Source organism: Amphiprion ocellaris, chromosome 2 (genome assembly GCF_022539595.1).
Source record: "Amphiprion ocellaris isolate individual 3 ecotype Okinawa chromosome 2, ASM2253959v1, whole genome shotgun sequence".
NCBI lineage: Eukaryota > Metazoa > Chordata > Actinopteri > Pomacentridae > Amphiprion > Amphiprion ocellaris.
The window spans coordinates 38429499-38449017 of NC_072767.1; the positions used below are offsets into that span (position 1 = coordinate 38429499).

The 19519-nt window shown below is 41.1% G+C and overlaps 2 protein-coding genes across 4 annotated transcripts in view; both read left to right on the forward strand.

Moving 5' to 3' along the window:
• The window catches only part of gatad2ab (GATA zinc finger domain containing 2Ab), a 26893-nt gene extending 13256 nt beyond the window's left edge, over nt 1-13637 (forward strand). The window contains exons 2-11 of one of the 3 annotated variants that reach the window (XM_023273638.3): nt 3729-4043; nt 7272-7395; nt 7713-7844; nt 8519-8590; nt 8764-8880; nt 9064-9264; nt 9387-9636; nt 9777-10171; nt 10307-10535; nt 10965-13637. In XM_023273638.3, coding sequence (XP_023129406.1) covers nt 3742-4043; nt 7272-7395; nt 7713-7844; nt 8519-8590; nt 8764-8880; nt 9064-9264; nt 9387-9636; nt 9777-10171; nt 10307-10535; nt 10965-11098 — 1956 coding nt within the window. In that variant the 5' untranslated portion in view covers nt 3729-3741 and the 3' untranslated portion in view covers nt 11099-13637. The remainder of the gene's footprint in view (nt 1-3728; nt 4044-7271; nt 7396-7712; nt 7845-8518; nt 8591-8763; nt 8881-9063; nt 9265-9386; nt 9637-9776; nt 10172-10306; nt 10536-10964) is intronic. The other 2 variants (XM_023273646.3, XM_023273654.3) reach the window with 2 other exon arrangements.
• A 2829-nt stretch (nt 13638-16466) lies between these two features.
• yjefn3 (YjeF N-terminal domain containing 3) overlaps nt 16467-19519 on the forward strand; it is a 52629-nt gene continuing 49576 nt past the window's right edge. Inside the window, exon 1 of the mRNA XM_055014085.1 lies at nt 16467-16800. Coding sequence (XP_054870060.1) covers nt 16733-16800 — 68 coding nt within the window. The 5' untranslated portion in view covers nt 16467-16732. The remainder of the gene's footprint in view (nt 16801-19519) is intronic.

Below are 19519 nucleotides of genomic sequence, written 5' to 3' on the forward strand. Positions count from 1 at the left end.
TTTTGTAGACTACACAGTGTTCTTTTATACATCGGGCCCCTGGTCTTCTCCCACTGCACACCATTTTAGAACCAGTGGTCTGGCCTATTTTGTCTGAGAGTATTTTCAACACCAACAACGTGACAGATGCATTGAGTTTAGGTAACGTCTAATTTAGCTTTCAGGGTACTTCACCCCCCTCTCTACGTAGTTTGTATACTGTTTGTAGCTTAGCTAATCTCAAAAAATATTTTTTAATCGGGGAACGGATGCATCGTTTCAAATTGGAATCTGAATGTAACAGTTAATCATTTAACTAAATAGCCAAGTAATATGTGACACATAATGTAACAACCGTATTTTTAATGTTTTTTTTTAAATTACTTTTGATATGTTCAGTTGGTCAAATACATTTCTGCTCCAATCACACTACAAAACAATCCACTTGTCCCATACAAGTGGGTAAGCCTTAATGTCAAGCCCTGCTTACTGTGTCCAGCAATACTAAAATAGTGTTTTTAAGAGTGTCAGATATCATAAATGACAGGCTTTTTATGTTATGTGCTGACTCTTGACTGCTGAGGAAGTAAATCATGTCACGGATGTGACTCACCCCCCCGTAGTCTGGTTGCCGTATGTTGGAATGCTCAAAGACGACATAATTTTCTCCTCCCTCTTGCCTTCTTCTTCCCTGTGTGGGACGTGTCTGTGGCCTCCTCGTTTCTCTCCCTGTTTTCTGCCACTGTCTGTCCATATGGTAAACCTGTGCCTTCTTTCATTTGCAGACCAGTTTGAACTGGTTTTCAGGAAGGCACTATTTGTCTCTCCTGAAATCTTTTGGACATGAACTGTTAGGATGTCATAGACTTTGAAAGACCTTGAGCCAGCTTTCTTAATCAGACATGCAAGATTGCGTATACGTGCAATGCTTTCAGTCTAGTGATCATTTAGGCTGTCCTTTCAGAATCTTTAAACGCAAACATGCACACGTGTTAATGCACTCATTCTTGTACAAAAAGCATCATGTTAGTATATTATACAATTTGAAGAGCATATGTAAGTGCTGGTTCTATAATGAGTACATGGCCTACATTGGCGTACTTGGTGTAAACGTAGCACAGTGCTGCTTTTCTGCTGTGTAATAGGTTTTTCCCTGAAATCTAAGTGGGTCTCTCATCCTCTGCTGTTACCATACTGAGTGAGATTTGGGTCAGCATCTGGGGCACTGGCAGTAGGACAGGAGATGCCTGTACACCTCAGGGTTGTCCCTGTATGCAGCTGGAAATATCAGCTAAATCAAACCAGAGCTGCAACTGCACCAGTAGTGAGAAGTCATTTTTAAAGAAAAAATGCACAACATATGCTTCTAGACTCTCAAATATGAGGGTTTGATGAGGGTTTTCTTTATCATTTGTGATAGTAATTGAAATGTCTTTGGGTTTTCAAGTATTGGTTGGACAAGTAAGACATTTGACAACACCATTTAAGGCTTCTGGAAGTTCTGGTTGGCATTTTCTAGATACATGTTTTATAATTCTTGTGTAAATTAGGAAAATTAGCGGCTGACGAATCACAAAAGAAATAATTTATTGCATCGTTAAATTCAATGTTGCACATTTTGTTTTACACACTTAAAGTGCAGCATTGATGTGTTTTCAAGTATTATTAATAATCTATATTTGCATGCTGCAGATAAGTAGTATAACCTGTTCTTCAAAGACAAAGAGACCGCAGGGTTCTTTATTTTTAGTTTGTACTGGTTGCCCTTCTGTGACTTTGTACTTCATAGACTTACAGTACGGAATTCAGTTGCATGAATTTTTTTGCCCCTGATTTGATATAATGGCAGTCTGTTGAATAAAATGTGATTATAAATGCTTCAAAACTTCACATGCCCTAGGTGGGACTGATTGAGTGCTTTTTGAGTTAAGCAGCTGCCATTTAAGCTTGTTAAATCTCAACTTCACCTGAGCGTTGTGGCAGAATAATATTAGTTGATTTGGTTCAGCTCCGTCAGTCACTCTTGGCAGACCGTTCCCTCTCAGACAAAGGCACCCTGTGATGTTCGTTAAAGCTTAGACCCAGCACTGCTAGCGTTGAGTTTTATAGTCTCAATTTGAGGTTTTATGCGTACCTCAACTAAGGTAATACGACCTATCACTACTACCTCACCTACTACTTCACAGTGTATACAGGGCTACTTTTTTTGCTTGCTACATTAAACTGCACATAAAACACGTTAACATTTGTATGTTCTTTACATAGGGCATATTGCATTTTCCATTTTTCTTACTGTTTATTTTTATTTATTACACATTTTTGCTTATTTTTCTGTATTTGTGGTATTGGGACCTGTACTCTCTCTACTGCACAAATCAAATGTCCCCTCTGGGATTAATGAAGTATTTCTATTCTATTACTGCCCTCTGGAATACCACAGCATTCACATGTTACTCTTTTGTTGTTTTGGCAATGTTGCCAAGATGTTGAATCCTGAAGGTTTCTATGAGAAAACTCATAGAAACCTGCAGAGTTCTAGAGCAGACCCCTAAAAGTGTGCAGTAGGAGTGGATGATTTGCTGATTTTTATATCATGGGGGATCCTAATTTGACATATAATCTGCTTTCCTGGGAATTATACAGATTGTGTCGTTATTGTTGGTATATGTAAGTATTTTATTGTGAAATTTCAGTTGCTGCTAACCAGCTACCACCAGTCTCATGTTTCTTAACCTGTGGGCTGGCGAGGTCACAATTGTGGGGTTGTTCATTGTGATTCAGCTGCCCTCCAATAAGTGTCTCATCCAGTCAGCCTCTCATCCTGCGGACAGACTCCAACTCCACCATCTTGAACTGCATCTGACGACTGTAGTTGTTGTGCTTTCTGGGAGATCCACTGCAAACTGGAAGGCCACTCCAACCAGAACTGGCAGCAGGCATGAACTGATTCAAGTACTATGCCAACCTCACAGAGGCCACAAAGCAGAATATGGAGGCAATATTCCCGCTTGTAAAAAGATAGGTTACCATTGCCATCTGTAGCCCAAGCTGGTAGAGTTGGAGTCTGCCCGTGGGAAGTTCATCAGGTGAGGCTGCTGAATGACATCAGGGACTGACACGACGATGACCTGACCAGCCTGTGGGTAGGGGAACAGAAGACTAAACCGCCCAGGACTGACTGGTTAGCAGCAACTGAACTTTCCCAAGAAGCCTCAAAGCAATGCAGATATGAACCACTGTTTCCATTGAGGACTTCCACAGTTAAATTACAGCAAAAATTGAATCAGAAATATTAGCCTTGAGTTCAAGGGTCAGTCATTGTACCCACTTAACCTAAGTACACTTGAGTGTAGCTAAATTTTCTGATTGTGGATTGTGATCCTATTCCCAAAAATTGTCATATTTTCTTCTTTAAAAAAAAATCTAAACAAAAGTTTCCTTTCGGTTTGATTAAGTTCTGTCTTTTTTTAAAATTATGTTTCAGCAGATTGTCAAGATGTGCAGTACAATATGTTTAAATTGTGAAAAATAATAATCAATTTCAGTTACACTTTTTAAATAAAAGTAAGTAAAACACTAAATATAACAGAACTACAGGCAACGTCGTTATAGTGTAACTGGAGCTGCATGCTACCACAATTAGACCTGTACCTTGCTGTCATCTCCAACCAGTCGTGTTTGCCTATTTGTCTGTTTGTTTTGTAAATATATTTAAACTGTTTGTCACTGTTTGCTGTTTTTCTCTCTAGGGTGAGAGCAGCCATGTCAGAGGAGGCAGTGCGTCAAACGCGCAGCCAGAAGCGGGCTCTGGAGAGGGACCATGCAACTCTTTCTGGGTCCCCGGGGGACATGGACAGTAAACGGGTTAAGCTGGAGAAGGGTGACGCAGCTGAGGCCCCTCTGGCCCTGGTGGGAGCTGGAGCTGGAGTTGAGGGGGTCAAGCTGAAGAGCGAGCAGCATGCTAAGGTAGCAGCCAGCATTCTAAAGTCAGGGGAAGTGAAGGCGACCATCAAGGTAGAGGTGCAGACTGGAGACGAGCCTGTCGACATGAGCACATCTAAAAGGTGAGAAAAGGATCATAAGGTTTGATTTTGTCTGGCTGGACTGTATTTTTTTTCTCGTGTGTAACTTTTTAAGTAATGTTAGTAGTGTGTTCATGCAACAACTGAGTGTGTCGCTTATAAGAAGCACGTTGTTGTTCCATTTACATGTTACTGTAAGTCATTAGTCAGTGATTAACTCTGCAAGGAATGCGATAAACACTTTACCTTGGGCAGATATTTCTGTTCCTGTACACTAGGCTTTGATATTGCATAGTCAGCCAACTTTGTTCACAATAAACCCTTTACAAGCATTTCCAGCTGCACAAAAAGCACCCTAATCTGCTTACAAGCTAGTTGGTGTCAGCGAGTGTGTAAGATGCAAAGAACAGTTTGCCCTTGTGTTTCTATATGGTTTTGTGTTGCTGATGTTGAACCACCACATGGGTTAAAAGGACAACTGAAGCAGACTAATTGTCAACATTGTTGTGCTTGAGTTTGTTTGAAAACTTCTTGAGGATTATTTATATACCGGAGGCCTTGGATTTCATGAATGCATGCACGGCGTGGTTTTGCACAGAGATGTGTCTTATTGGAGTTTCAGGTTTCTCTCTTAACTCTGTGCTAGCAAGTGGTCTGACAAGAGTCATACAGGAAGTCGCTGCGTGGTTGTCGACAGTCTGCCCCCATTTTGAAAACTTTGAGGCTCCTGAGGCCTGGGCTCCATTTTCTCCCACAGCAGCACCTGAACTCTGCCTCACACTTCACACAAAATGAAGGCTATGTGTCACAAACTGGTTCCAACTGGCCGTTGCCATGGTTTCCACATTGGAAGGAGCAGTTGGAGGAAGGAGGGGCCAGGAGGGGTGGTGGGTGTGTCACATGACCACACAGAGAAATGCCTGATGTCATGTGACGTGTGTTTGGTAGAGCGATAAATACACACAGTGATGTGATGGCAGCTAAAGTGGAACAGAGAGGTGATTCAGCTCCGAGTGTGTTGGCTCTGACCGTGGCACATCATAACTACACACAAGTGTCACCTTTAGCCCCGGTTTAACCCTCAGCATGTCTGTGTGCTTAGTCACTGCAAGGCAATTGTTTTATTGTTGTATATAGAGGATAAAGGCCAACTTCCTAAAACTGTTAATGAATAGAATGCACACCATATTTCGCCATGTCAGATGATACAGTAAGTAATCTGACTAGATGCTGTCAGTGGATTCATGTATGAAAAAGATGTCACTGAAATGTCACGATTCTCTTTTTAAGTAGGTTGTGTGATGCTTTGTATACACTGCAACAATATGTCAATATTTAAGCACACCTTTGCTAAGCCGGTCATCTGTTTATAGCCCAGCCGTTTCATTAACTTCAAGAGCCTTATGTGGCTTAAAATGGCACTTGACAGTGTTGCGTTGCATTCTGAATGGAGAATCCCGCAGCACCTCATAATGACTGATTCAGCAATCCTATAGTGGGGTCAGTGTGAAGCCATGATCGGGGAAGCCGTGGCATGCAGAAACACTGGACCTTACATAACCAAGCTGGTGTGTTGTGATGCTTGTGTAAGCTGTTCTCAATAGTTAGTAGCAACCAACCACAAGCTAGTCCATGTCCGTTTATCAGGCAGGCTAAGTCAGTGGAGGCGCTGGGTTGCCATTATGCTTTTCTGTGAGATGAAGAAGCTTTGCATTCTTGACTCTTTAGTGGTACTTTTATCATATTACTTACTGTATGGAATGTAAACAGAAGGGGGGAGGAAAAACTGTGGCTCCCTCAGGCTTCAGCTGTGCTTAAGGAGAGTAATCCTTCTCAGAATAGCTGTATTCTGAAAGTGCCAGGTCGTCGGATGTCTTTCTAGATTTTAATGAAGCGCACTAGGCAAGCACTTTTCAGGAAGTAGGAGTATAAGACATAAACAGAGTTCAATTCTCTTATCAACAGCTGCTGGGGAAAGTTTTGTTATGGCACTGACTATTTGTCAGATTTCTTGTTGTAATTGCTCCGTCTGATGAAACTGTCAGCACATAATGTACACAAAAACATGGATATTGCCATAAGGGTGAACTCAGTGAACTGAGCTAGCAGTGTCTGTGGAGGAGAGCTGCTGAGACAGCTGTTGTGAAGAAAGGGAGGTTAGCGGAGAAACGTGTGTCAAGACAGGAGAATGCAAAAGAGGAAAAAATGTGAAGAAGTGAGTCAGTGAGTTGGAGTATAAAAGATGAACGAGTAAGTAAGGATGGGGGAGGGGTGTGTGAAGTAGTGACTGAGTGAGAGAGAGTGTACACAATAGGTTGGCTCCTGGCCATGTATTCCCCTCCCCCTCGCTGTCACCCTCTCCAGTGTCTCCAGCGGACCTCCGCTCTGCTCAGCTTGTGACTCTGATGTCGGCAGCTGGGAGGGAGGAGAGAGCTGAGGCCCAGGCTGTGCCGATCCGGCTAGGCCATAGGCCTCGCCATGGAGGTAGGGGAGGGGTGAGGCCCTGTCTGGGTGGTAAACTGGGTCTGAGCTCGAAGCCTTGAAGCCTCTCGCTCGACAGCTACTGAACAATTATATAACTTCACTGCATGTGCGCATGCATAACTCTACAGTGTGACACAGACCTCTGCCTCTCACATACTGTCATATATCTACCCCGAGCTTACCTCATCCTCCACTAGTTCTCCTTACCACTCAGACTTTTAGGACCTGGCAGGATCCCTGCTGTGATAGAGGCAAATTTATTCTTCGGCCATGGTCCATACGCTGTAAAATTACAACCACCCTCTAGTTTCTTATCTCCACCCCTCTCCAGATTGATGCATATGCAGCTTGCCACTGGTCGCCTTTGTTCTCCTTAGTCCTCAGGAAGAGCCACTTTACATTTTACCAAAGGTCTTGAACCTTTTCTTCAATGCAAAACTACAGTGCCGTCAATTTGGCCCGAGTTTTCATGTCGTTTATAAGGGATTTTGCTGTTGGGAGAGAGAGAGCCTGAGGCTTGTCGATGTTATCTTTCGCCGGAGATAATGGGTTGTTGCGTTCTTCCCCTGCCGCCATTACTCCATTATTGATCTCTTGGTTCTTGCCTCCTTGTGTGTCCTAGCACACATTCACAACACAACAGGGATGATAAAATCATAGTTATATACTGCCATCTACTGTATAAAAGACAGAACTACAAGCTAATTGTAGTTGCTGTGTTCTAGACGGAAACATAATGTAATTTTGAACATCTGTTGAATGATGATCTTTTATTTCTCCCCTCAGCGATATTAAGAAAGAGCGGCAGCCACCTTCACCAGATGATGTGATTGTGTTATCGGACAATGAGCCATCCAGTCCCCTCATGAATGGACACTGCTTCACAAAGACTGACACAGATAAACTTATGGTAGGAATACAGAATTTGAAAATTTCAAACAATAGTCTCATTCTGTTTACTGGCTTTAAAGTCTTTGTTGTTACTTATTGATACCTGCTGAAAATGCCAAGTAGAAATGGTACAACTCTTACTGCTACAGCAACCTTTGTCGTTGATCCAGTGTTAAATTTTACGGCATAGTTTTGTCCTGTCCCCTGTAATTGCATGAAATTGTAGTCAGTCATTTACTGAGTTGAGTTGCCTGTATTAGATACACTGCACCTGAAAATAATTCAGATTTATCTAGAATCCCTAAATGTTGTTTTTATTTTTAATGGCGCGTATAGAAGAGTTCACCTGAGGAAAGAGAGCGCATCATCAAACAGCTGAAGGAGGAGCTGAGACTCCAAGAGGCCAAACTGGTGCTACTTAAGAAACTACGACAGAGCCAGATTCAGAAGGAGAGCACTGTACAGAAGGTAAAAACTCCAGTTAGAAAATATTCTTTATTCCTCAGAATGTTTTGTTGGAGCTGATGGGTGCAGGTGCTACTTCAAAAGTGTCAGACTCCTGCACACTGTCTAACTTGCAAAAATAAATGGTGCTTTTGCTAATGAAGTTCAAGCACCGAAACGTTGCGCAGATAACTGTATTTTTTGCATGTCAGACAGTGTGTAGAAGTCAGATTGAAACTTTTAATATACTCATCCCTAGGGCTGCAACTAACGATGAATCGTCTGAGCCAGATACGTCATCAAAAGCAGACGTGAGCACGCAATGCAACAGAAATCGCTGTCCGAACGGAGCACGGAACACGGACGGACATTGGTGCTGCATTGTACATATATATGCACGATACAGCGTGGCTATCCGTCAGTGTTCCGCGCTGTATCGTGCATATATAATATATGCTCGGATGGCGATTTCTGTTGCATTGTGCGCTCACTTCCGCTTTTGATGACGTATCGGGCTCAGACGATTCATCGTTAGTTGCAGCCCTACTCATCCCTCTCGTATGCACCTGCCTCATGAAATTGATGTGCGAAGAATTCCTTTGCAAACATTAATTGTCAGAGGAGTCACAGTTCTGCTTTAATGTTCTTGCTTTTCACTAAAACACTTTTTTTTGATTCCCTGTTTCCTAACTGTCCAGGCGAGTGGCTCTGTGGCTACTCCTCCTCCTCTGGTGAGAGGTAGCATGACATCAAGCAAAGGACCCCTTCAGGTAACCACTTATCTGCCCTTACTTGCAATATTCAGCGTGTAAAACTCCATTATTTATTGGGATATGCTGTCATACCAATGCCAAAGTGGAAACTCTGTCAAGTTCACTGTTTTGGTAGAATAATGTTAAAAACATGTCTTTTAATTTTGCTGTCATTGTTGTTGTGTTCACAGGTGACAGGTCGTAGCTCAGGCACGGTGATCCCCCCTCCCTTGGTGCGGGGTGGGCAACATGTCCCGTCCAAACACAACTCTCACATTGTGATGCCACCCCTGGTCAGAGGAGCCCAGGTTAGTGTGTAATGGGATGTAGAATCGTTTGATAATAATTCCTCTTTTGTTGTATTTCCTTTTAAAGTTTACTCTTTTAAAGGGCTCGTGATTAAATGTTTCTTAAATCTTCCGTCTCTCTATGCTTCTGAATTAGTGTCCTCTGTAACGATGGTTACTGTGTGTGCATGTGTGCCTTATCAGCCTATTGCGGTGACTCCCCAGCAGATAGCCAGTCTACGTCAGCAACAGCAGCAGCACAGCGGTTCGGGTCCCCCTCCACTGCTGTTGGCTCCCAGGGCTTCTGTGCCCAATGTCCAGGTCCAGGGCCAGAGGATCATTCAGCAGGGACTCATTCGGGTGGCTAATGTGGCCAACAGCAATGTCATGGTCAACATCCCTCAGGTGTGGACACAAAATACAAGCAGTCGCTGCACAGTCATATGGAGAGTTTCTCTTTTCTGAGCTATCTTTTCATTGCATCTTCATATTTATCATAAAATGCTTTCTGATATTTCTGTGTCCAGGCCTCTCCAACCAGCCTAAAGGGCTCTTCAGCGTCACCCAACTCTAGCATCAATGATTCCCCAGCAAGCCGGCAGGCGGCTGCTAAACTTGCACTGCGTAAGCAGTTGGAGAAGACGCTGCTGGAGATCCCGCCACCCAAACCTCCTGCCCCTGAATTCAACTTCTTGCCTTCTGCAGCCAATAATGAGTTCATCTATCTGTTGGGGTTGGAAGAGGTGGTGCAAAAACTTCTGGAGATGCACGGCAGGGGTGAGTAGATATTTGCACTCTAATGGCTTATTTTGGGATGTTGCAGTTCAGCGGTGGCTTTTAAACTACGTGATTTAAATGTATAAAAACTATTCTAGGGAAGTTCTCTGTTTATCATTTATCTGTTGTCCGTCGTATAGGTAATCTGGGCCCAGCTGCTGCAATGGCCAGCTCCATTCTTAAAGAGCCATACACCTGTGCCCAGTGTAAGACGGACTTTACCTCCCGCTGGAGAAAGGAGAAGGCTGGGACCATCCTCTGTGACCAATGCATGTCGTCCAATCAGAAGAAGGCCCTGAAGGCTGAGCACACCAACCGGCTGAAGGCAGCCTTTGTGAAGGCACTCCAACAGGAGCAAGAGATCGAGCAGCGTATCCTCCAGCAGGCAGCCTCTTCTTCCTCCTCTGCCTCTAAAACCACCTCGTCCTCCTCTCCCTCACTGTCCAAAAGTGAGATGCTGGTGTCCCAGCAGTATAAGCAGGTCAGGGCTGCCATGCATCACAGATCTTTGCCTGCTCACCACTCCATTAAGCAGGTTAGTATTATATTGGATTGTGTTGCTGACAGACCAGCAGTGTGGTTTGGAAGTGTTCTAAAAACATTTTTCCTACATCAACACCCCAAATGTTAGTTTACATCCACACTCCCATTGGTTTGTCTCTCTCTACAGAGTCAGCTGTCACACAGCCTCCAGTCTGCGGTGAGCTCTCGTGGTGTGGCCCACTCCTTCACCTCCTCCTCCCAGCTGCAGAATGCCGTGACAGCAGCAGCGCTGGGCAGTAGGGCAGGTAAGCATGCTGCAGCTCGCCCTCTGCATCAGGGGGCAAAAGTCAGCGCCGGCAGCAGCGGTAACCAGGGCAACATGGCCGCTTGGAGGAAGCAGAGCGGTGGCAACACAGGTAGATAAATGAGAGTCAAGGCTAAACAGAGAATCCACTTCACCTGTGTTTGTTTTTCTGCTCCTCTTTGGGGTAATCACTTTCTTGTAAGGTGGATTCCTCCTTCACACACTTCTGTTAGACTCATCTTTCTTTCCATTCCCTTTGACTTGGTCTTTTCATGTGAGTGTTTGTGTCTAGTCTTTGTGCGTGTATGTGTTTTGTTTTTGTTTTGTCTTTTAGCTTTTTGTGTAAAACAAAATCCTAAAAGTTACGGGTTTTAGTAGAGGGAAATATTCCATCTATTTCATCAGTGTGTTTGTTTTTTCCTTCTTCCTACATCAAAAGTCAAAACAAGCTGATAATGTAATGTCTCTTCATAACTATTGTAAAACAAGTTGATGTTAGTCATATCCATCACATTGACCACTTTTGTTTGTCTCCTGACAGGTATGACTATGGCCTATGTGAACCCCAGCTTATCTGCTCATAAGACCAGCTCTGCTGTGGAGCGTCAGCGAGAATATCTGCTGGACATGATTCCCTCCCGTTCTATCTCCCAAGCAGCAAACACATGGAAATAATGCAATCCTACTCCCTACTGACACCATAACTATTAGCCCTCTTAATATCAATAACAGCCATTCTCATTACTGTTCCTATCCTTTCTGTGGACTCTGGCCAAAACGGCACAGGAGAAAATCAGCCTCTTTTCTTGTGGAATAGAGGTGTTCCTACGCCTCTTTCCCATGATCTTCTGCTACCTTCTTCCTTATCTGAATCCTTCCCCAAGTGGAGTTGTGCTTTGACAGCTTCAGGGATACAAGGAACATGTCGAATAGAAAATTGGGTACCTTTTTTTGAGGGTTGTTGTTGACATGGACGTGTACAATTTTACAAACTTCTCCAGAGATGTTGCCTCTCCCTCCCTGTATATTGGTTGAACCTCCCAGTTGCACCAAGACGATGTTCACTCAAACTCCCTGAGCTCTCCTGCCTCTGGATTAGGCAGGGAAAAGTAATAATCACTATTATACACAATAAAATATTCGCCTTACGTCCTGCCCCTCTCCAGTCTGAGCCAGTCAGACTCAGGCACGCGTGGTGGCCGAACCCAACTTAACTGAAGACCTCATCACAGGGATTGTTGTTGAGCATTGAGGACCATCCACGGAATAATAACTGCTTCAGCTTTGCAAAAATGAATAAAATAAAAAAAAAAGACTGTAAAAAAAAAAAAAAAGGATCTCTATCTGCACACAGACTGCCTCTTCTCTCTAACCTACAGCGTGTATAGTAGAGAAGTTGATGTGTGTTGGATTATTTTGTATGGCTGAATGTTAGGATTTTGTCTTTTCTTCTGTAAGTCATATACTGTGTTTGGAATATTGTGCTCCCTGATACTTTGGAAGTGGCCTCTTGTCGAGGTCTGAATTTACAGGCTAATGTTACTGTTGAGGTGGTTTTACATCTGCTGGGTTCCATGTTGTGGCCTACTTTTAAATGCTTTGTTTTTTCTAAGGTGAAGAGGAAGAATAAAGATTAAGGTTTCACTGACTCATGTAAAAACACGGAGCCTATGTTTGGAGGACTATTCTTATTGAATATTGTAAAATAAACCTTCCAAAGAACTAGTGGAGCCCAAATGGAATCCCTTCTGCTAGAAGGTTTCTAGTTTATTTGAACCCTCTCTGGATATAAACATGAATTCATGCTAAACTGAGGGGGTGTAAGGAATGTCATATTTTTGACATTGTTTTTGCTTTTAGTTATAGGTTGTGGTGCATTATTTTTCTTCTATAGACAAACTGTCTGAATTTATTTATAGGGTCATGTTAGTAAAGACATATGCTTATGCCCTAAGTTTGAATGGATCTTAAAAATTTGTTTTCTCTTATGTGTCAAGTGGCTCCCATGCACCCTTACGATTGGTCTGAGAGAAGCTGGACAGCTTTCAGAATGTAGTTATGCAAAAACCCCTATAGCAACAAATGACATGAACTTCTTAGTCTTTAACATTAAGGTGTGTAATGATTTCTGTCAGGTCATCGAATTGAGCTAACTCTGCCTTTCACATGAGCTATATTACATTTTTATCAGGTTGCAGCAGCACAGGATAAGCTAGTGAAGTACAATATGTCCCACATTGAACAGGAGAATTCCCACCCGCTCATGGATTTGAGTTATTTAACTACCATGTGCTGTTTTTCTTTCATTTCACTCGCTGGGGTGGTCCGGTTGCATCAACTCTATCCCTCAATAGAGTTATGTGCCCTATTGGGGAATGTCAGTAAATGAAAGATGTGTTGAATTTAATCAGTAAAAACATCTGCTGTTTTGTTTGTTGTATATTTAAAGAAAAAAAAAACTGACAAGTGGCTGACCATCCCAGCAGTTTTTCCAATATCCTGTATCATTTTTAATTTTTTTTTTTTGTGTCCTTGTCACATTGAAATATTACTCATTATGAACCCAATGTCTTGCCCCCCCTCCCCCCTTGTCGCCTCACCCCTGAGTTCATCAACACAACCATGATGTGATCTAACACGGCATTGTAAGACTTTGTGTCGTACACTCTTTAGCTCACTGGTTTATGTCAGCCTCCGTGCTTAAAAAACACTGTGTTGGGTTAAATGGGGCATCAGCTGGAGTTTATCCCTTTGTGCTTGGGGTATCATCACTGTACACCTGGGTTTCATTTAGGATGGTGCAACAAAAACTCTCTGCTGGTAAAAATACGAGCAAACTGATTTTTAATTTAAATTGCTCGAGATCTTTGTATTTCTGTCTCAAAGTAGCATCAGATTATTCCAGGTTGTCTGTACATTCCTGACAGGCAGAAGGTAGCAGCCCGCGTCTTGTGGATGCAAAAAACTAAAAATGAAATAAAGCAATCTGGAACATGATTCTGTGCCCTGCTAAGTGTAACCCTGTGCTGTCCTGACTACTGCCTGCTGCTACTGTTTGACAACAATATCACCATTCCGTTTGTTTGGGGTCAACGCGCTGCTAAATGCAGTGCAGCCCAAATGGAAAAGAAAACAGTGTATGAGAAATATTTGTTTGTTTTTTTGGATTTTTTTCTGCTCTATCAAATAATAATAAAACTAATTTTAACCCCTCTTTATGGCTGACTTGCCTGTTTACTTGTGCAGTGTAACATTTGTTTACATGACTCAGAGTGCATTTAGACTGCTAAATTGCTCTGGATGGACAAAATAAAAACCGCAGTGCGCTGTGGTACAATACCTTTGAAAATAATGTTTGTAAAGCTTGTAATCTTCGATGTTGAGGCTCTCGTAGTGATTATTGTGAGGCTTTTGTGTTGGATTCATCATACATGGGTTGCTGTTATGCTTTTTTTTGTGTCAGTTTCTAGGAGTTGCGTCAACACGTCTGAGCAAAGCTAAGAAATAAGCGTTTAAGAAAGAAAGGATGTAGGAACTACAGTTTATTGTGCTCGCATGAATTCACTGCTGCTGTGATGGTTATTTTTCTGTGAAATGGGAAGCTATCAAGACAGAATTTCAAAAAGTTTCCCACTAGGCTTTGGATTCAAACACTAAATCAATGAGGAAAAGTTCAAAAGACCCCCTCCAGTGTATATTTTACCTTTTTAACTTGTCCATATTGTGCTTTTTTTTTAATATGCTAGAAGACATTTGAGCAAAGTAAACGGTCAACAATATGTCCGAGCATTTCCACCTTAAAATATACGGATGACACAGATTGCACACACATGCACTAAATATTAAAATATTTGGCTGCAAGACAAAAATATGCATCAGTCTCATACAGTGTTGACACCTCTTTAGTGGAGTTAAACAATGAGAACAAATGCAGACAAAAAAGAAAAAAAAATATATATATACGGATGACATTCTCAAAAACACTGATTCAGGCTTCTGTGGTTTAATGTGTGAACATAAAACTACAGAATCAATCCTGTGAACTTCCCTGGTGGGGTCTTCCTTGGTTTTATTCTTCATGAAGACTAGCTTCTGACTGGTTTTGAACATGCACAGCTGAAATACTTTAATAAGTTATCAGTGTTTAGCATGCACTGTTACAAAAAAAAGGAAATTTTGTTTTTAATTTTTACATTTTTGAAATAACATCAACAAAAACATAAATAAAATGAAAAAATAGACTGAATTGTAATGTCTAATTTAAAATAACAAAAAACTAACTTAAAAACACAAAAAAACAATTATATTTACTTTACTTTTGTTTCTAAAAAAATGTATTTTCTAGCCTTGCTCTTATAAATAATTGTCTTTTTTTGGGCTTCTTCATGTTTAAAAACAATAACTACAGCAATAATATATATTGTATAATTAGATAGGTATATTGTTAACCTAGAAATCGCCAGTTCTAATATACCGATCTAATTATACAGTATATATTATATATTATTGCTAAAGTTATTGTTTTTAAACACATAAATAGCCTTCACTAAACATTAAAAAGACAAACAAAAAAGACAATTATATATAAAAGCAGGGCTAGAAAATCTAAACATAGTTTTATAATATTTTTATTTTTATATATATATATATATATATATATATATATATATATATATATATATATATATATATATATATATATATATATATATATATATAACGTGAGTGAAGAGAGACAAGGATACAACAATAGTAAAAAGTTAAATCCAAGCCATTTGAAGTTCATTAGGGATTATTTTCATTTAACAAAATCTAAATATGTATATAACTTTGATACCCAGAAATAAGTTTATAGGGAGTTAATCAATGACCAGAGAGGAAATTTCAAGTCAACATTGAATCTGTATTTGCATTTCCATATGCAAATAATGCCAATAAACCACATGCAGTACAAGCAAATTGAATTCTGTTCTCCATGTTCACTCAAAGCACTGTTCTTCAGAAGGAACTGCTAAATCATCAGCATCGACGTGAGGCTGCTTTAATGTACAAATGTGTACCACGTAAATTTGATGCAACAAACCAGATTCCCATCATGCTATGTTCTCTTATGTTCTCGTGTCTTTTTTTTTCTCCCTTTTTTGCTGTAACCTATAATCTCTGCCATGTTATTTGTATTTTATTACCCCTAGATGGCAGAGTACACCAACATTCCCTTCACTTTTGATTGCCTTCAGTTGTCCTCAGATGAATTTAATCCTTCTAACAGGTACATTTGTGTAAACTGGCAGAAAAACAGAAGCAAAAAGACTTGCTTGTGTGTTTTTTTTGTTTTGTTTTGTTTTTTTGTTGTTGTTTTTGCGCCTTAATCCGTAAACCAGACAGACTTTGAGCTGGTCGGAGCGGTCATAATATGCGGAGGAAAAAGAAAAGAAAAGTGGGCTATTGTTTTATCACCACGACCTACTTCTGAGCTTCATTCCTTGGCAGCTGCAGGTTCTGCATGTGATGGTGCTATACATATCCCTCCTGTGTGTGTGTGTGTGTATGTTTATTACTACATGTTCACATTTTAATGAGTCTTTTTTTGTCTCTCTCTCTCATCAGCTGCCCTAAATCCATATGATGAGCTTGCATGCATTAAAGTCCTATTGGGGAGGCCATTGTTTCTCGTTTCATTTGTGCTCTAATTGCATATTGCTGTTGTGTAGCTACTCAAAGTATTATAGTGTTATTATCTCAGTTTAGGTAATGGGCTTCGTTTATCCTCCAGCATCATATGAAAGCAGTGAAGTGTTTCCTCACTCTGCTCTAGATTCAACATCAAGGGATCCTTTTGCTATCAAGCAGCGTGCACGAACATGTGTGCGTTGGTGTGAATTGTGTGTGATGCTGGTGCTGCACCCTACAAGACTGAACAGCTCTGATCGTGGCAGCCAGAGCCAATCAGCCGGCGAGCACCGTGCCTCCTGATTCTTAATTGGCTGGATTTCCCGGCGAGCGCAGCTGATACACGGAGCCAGCTGGTTTTATCCGACAATGAGCCGGGGCCACAGTGGGAAAGAGGCAGAGATACAGAGGCAAGATTCACAGTGCAGTAATTACCTACCAGCGTCTGAGCCAATCAAGAGCTGCAGGGACAGAGACACAGAGGCAGGAAAGCCCATTTAGATTCCCAGCCTATTCCCAGGCAAAAAGAGGTTAGACAGTGTGTTTATTGAATCAGAGTGAAAAGGAAGTGTTCCTTTTGGAGCGACACATCTCATCCTTTTCTTCTTATATTTGCCGAGTCGTGCTGGGTGAAAACAGATGGACAAGATGAACCACAGCTCAGCTGAGGCAGAGGCTGAAACCATAGAACCACTGCGCTACCTCAGGTAGGCACCTGCACAGCTCTCTTCTATTCTAATGTATTCTGGAGCTCTTTTTGCTTCTTCTCCTCTGTTCTGAACTGCTCTTTTTTCCTGTCCACGCTGTGCTGCCAATTCTCATGACAGCTATGAATTCTGTGCACTGTGAGAAAGAGAGATACTGAGAGAAGCACAAAAACTTTACATTCATGTTACAGTCTGTTCAGCTTTAACCCTCCTGTTGTCTTCATTTATGGGCAACATGAATTTGTCTGAAAAAAAAATCCAAACATCCAGCAAAAAAATTCCCCAAATTTCAGAAAATTTGCAAAACCTTCAGGAAGAAAATTCCAATAACTCCTTAAAAGTTTTCCGGAAAAAATTTGTAAAGAAAAAAATTCCCTAAATATGGCAAGACAATTTTTGTAAATATTTTCAAAAAATGAGTAAAAATCTTCCAAAAAAATCCTAAAAATATCTAAAGTGATTACATATTTATCAGTAAAATTTAGAATATTTTCTTTAAGAACATTCACATAAAAATCAACCAAAATCCAGTGAAATTCACTGGATTTTGGTTGATTTTTTTGTGAATGTTAAGAAACATTTTTTTTAAACATTTCTTTTTTTTCCCCCAAAAAATGTAAAAAAATTCCCCAAAATGTTGAAAATATGGACATTAGAAATTTCACTGTGAAAATATATATTTTTTCCACATTTTCAAACTTTAAAATCGGTCAATTTGACCCTCAGCACAACACAAGGGTTAAAGGTAATGGGACCAGACGGAATAATGAGGGATGAATTATTTAAGTGAAAGCAAAGATTAGGATACATCGATCTTCCTGCAGAAACTTCCGTGCCGCTTTGCGAGTCTTGAATTTTCTTCTTTACTCTCTTCCACTCCACTGAAGCCTCAAACTGGATTCCAAATGTGGGCTATTATTGAATTGTGAGGTCCATGTTTCATCTAATTTGGCATTAGCAGGTTACATATTACCATCCTAACCGAGCATCTTATTATTCAGTGTCTTCCTGGATGAGATGTGTAATTATTTCCTTATGCAATCCTTGCTGCCGCTGTAGCACCACTTTTACTTTCTGAGTGCCGGGAAGAAGGGGAACAGGTGAAGCTGAGAAGTGCTTATGGCCTGAATGGGCTGTCAGAGATGCACTTTATGTTGTAATACAGCTAAGCAGCTTTCCCAGCTATATCGAGGACTATATTTGGATTTTAAATGATAATGTAGAGTCTTTTTTGCCTTTAGTTACTGCCATCAAACTTGACACACACAGTAAAATGCAGCTTGTATAAGAAGAACACGGTAATAATGTTCCTAGAGTCACCAGCGGATTAAAGAAGCGTGCTCAGATAACAGCAACCCACTGGGAGAAAACAGCTCATTTAGCTTCTTGTTTCAGTGATTAAGGTTTTGAACAGCTGCATGTGGGCAGGTGGTTAATTTGAGGCAGAAGCGGCTCTGAGTTTTTTATTACAGAAGTAGAATTTTGGATGTACAGCCACGTAAATGCATTGAAGTACATATTAGAACTGGAGTTTTACACATCACTGTCTACCACTGGGGGGAAAAACACAAAACAAAACATGATCTCTGAGTTTCCAGCATCAATTTCTCTACATCAACACAAAAAGAAAAAAGGAAAATGTCAATTATGAGTCCAACAGTCTTATAATGCTGCATTGGAGGCTCTTTTAACCACAGTAACATTCCCATTAAAGCTTTAATTACTGTGCACCACTTGACCAAATGACTGCAATAGCAACTGTACAAAACACAAAACACACACAGCCACCTGTCACAGATAATGGTGCGTATCATGCCCCTTGAAACACACTCAATGGTGTTAAATTATATACAGTGTGGTGGCAGAATTAGTGCTTGGATGCTCTCTGGTCTTTGCTGTTTTTTAGTCCCTGGCTAATCTACTGTAAACTGGGTGTGTTTGTCACCCAGGAGGAAGCATCACTGTGCTCTTTCTTCCTTCCATGCACCTCAAATAGGATGATGTGCTTAGTTTAGTCGAGACAGATGGCTTTCTATTTATCATTTAAAAATATGCATTACTCTGCGAGACTGTGACTGATTTTACAGTATGCTTCTAAAGACGTCTCCATATATTGTACTATACCTCTGCTCTAACGCCAACATTTGCACTCCTGGTGATTGATTTAACTGCTCGAGGCTCTTGACATCCTTCTCCTTCACTCGCTCCATGTTATTGCCACGTAATCTGCGCATGTACCTACATTTCAAATCTATTCTGGGAGCTTATTTTACTCTCCTCAGGAACATATGTAATTGCGCTCTCTGCTCTGCCTGCATTTGCATTCTTGTGCCAGTGTGCTGACATCCAGAGGCTGGAAGATTAACAGTCACCCAGGAGGCTTCGTCCCAGTCGTCAACCTCTCAGATCTCTGCATTCTGCTTGGAGTTGGCTGGCGGGTCAATTAATGCAGTCAATTAAAGTGCACATACACTGTTGCACCAGCTACAGCCGTTTTCATTGTCAGGGTTCCATGTATGTGGATGCGTATGTGTGTGCAGGCATGTAGACATATTTTATGTGCCCTTCATGGTTATTTACTTTTTAAATTACCCACTGGTTCATGATTCATGCTCAAATAACATCTAAATATTCCTGCCAATGAAGTTAATTGCTCACAGGCAGCTGTTTCAGCAACAGGCTTAAGCAAAAATTAGGATTTTGCAAACAATAATCGCCG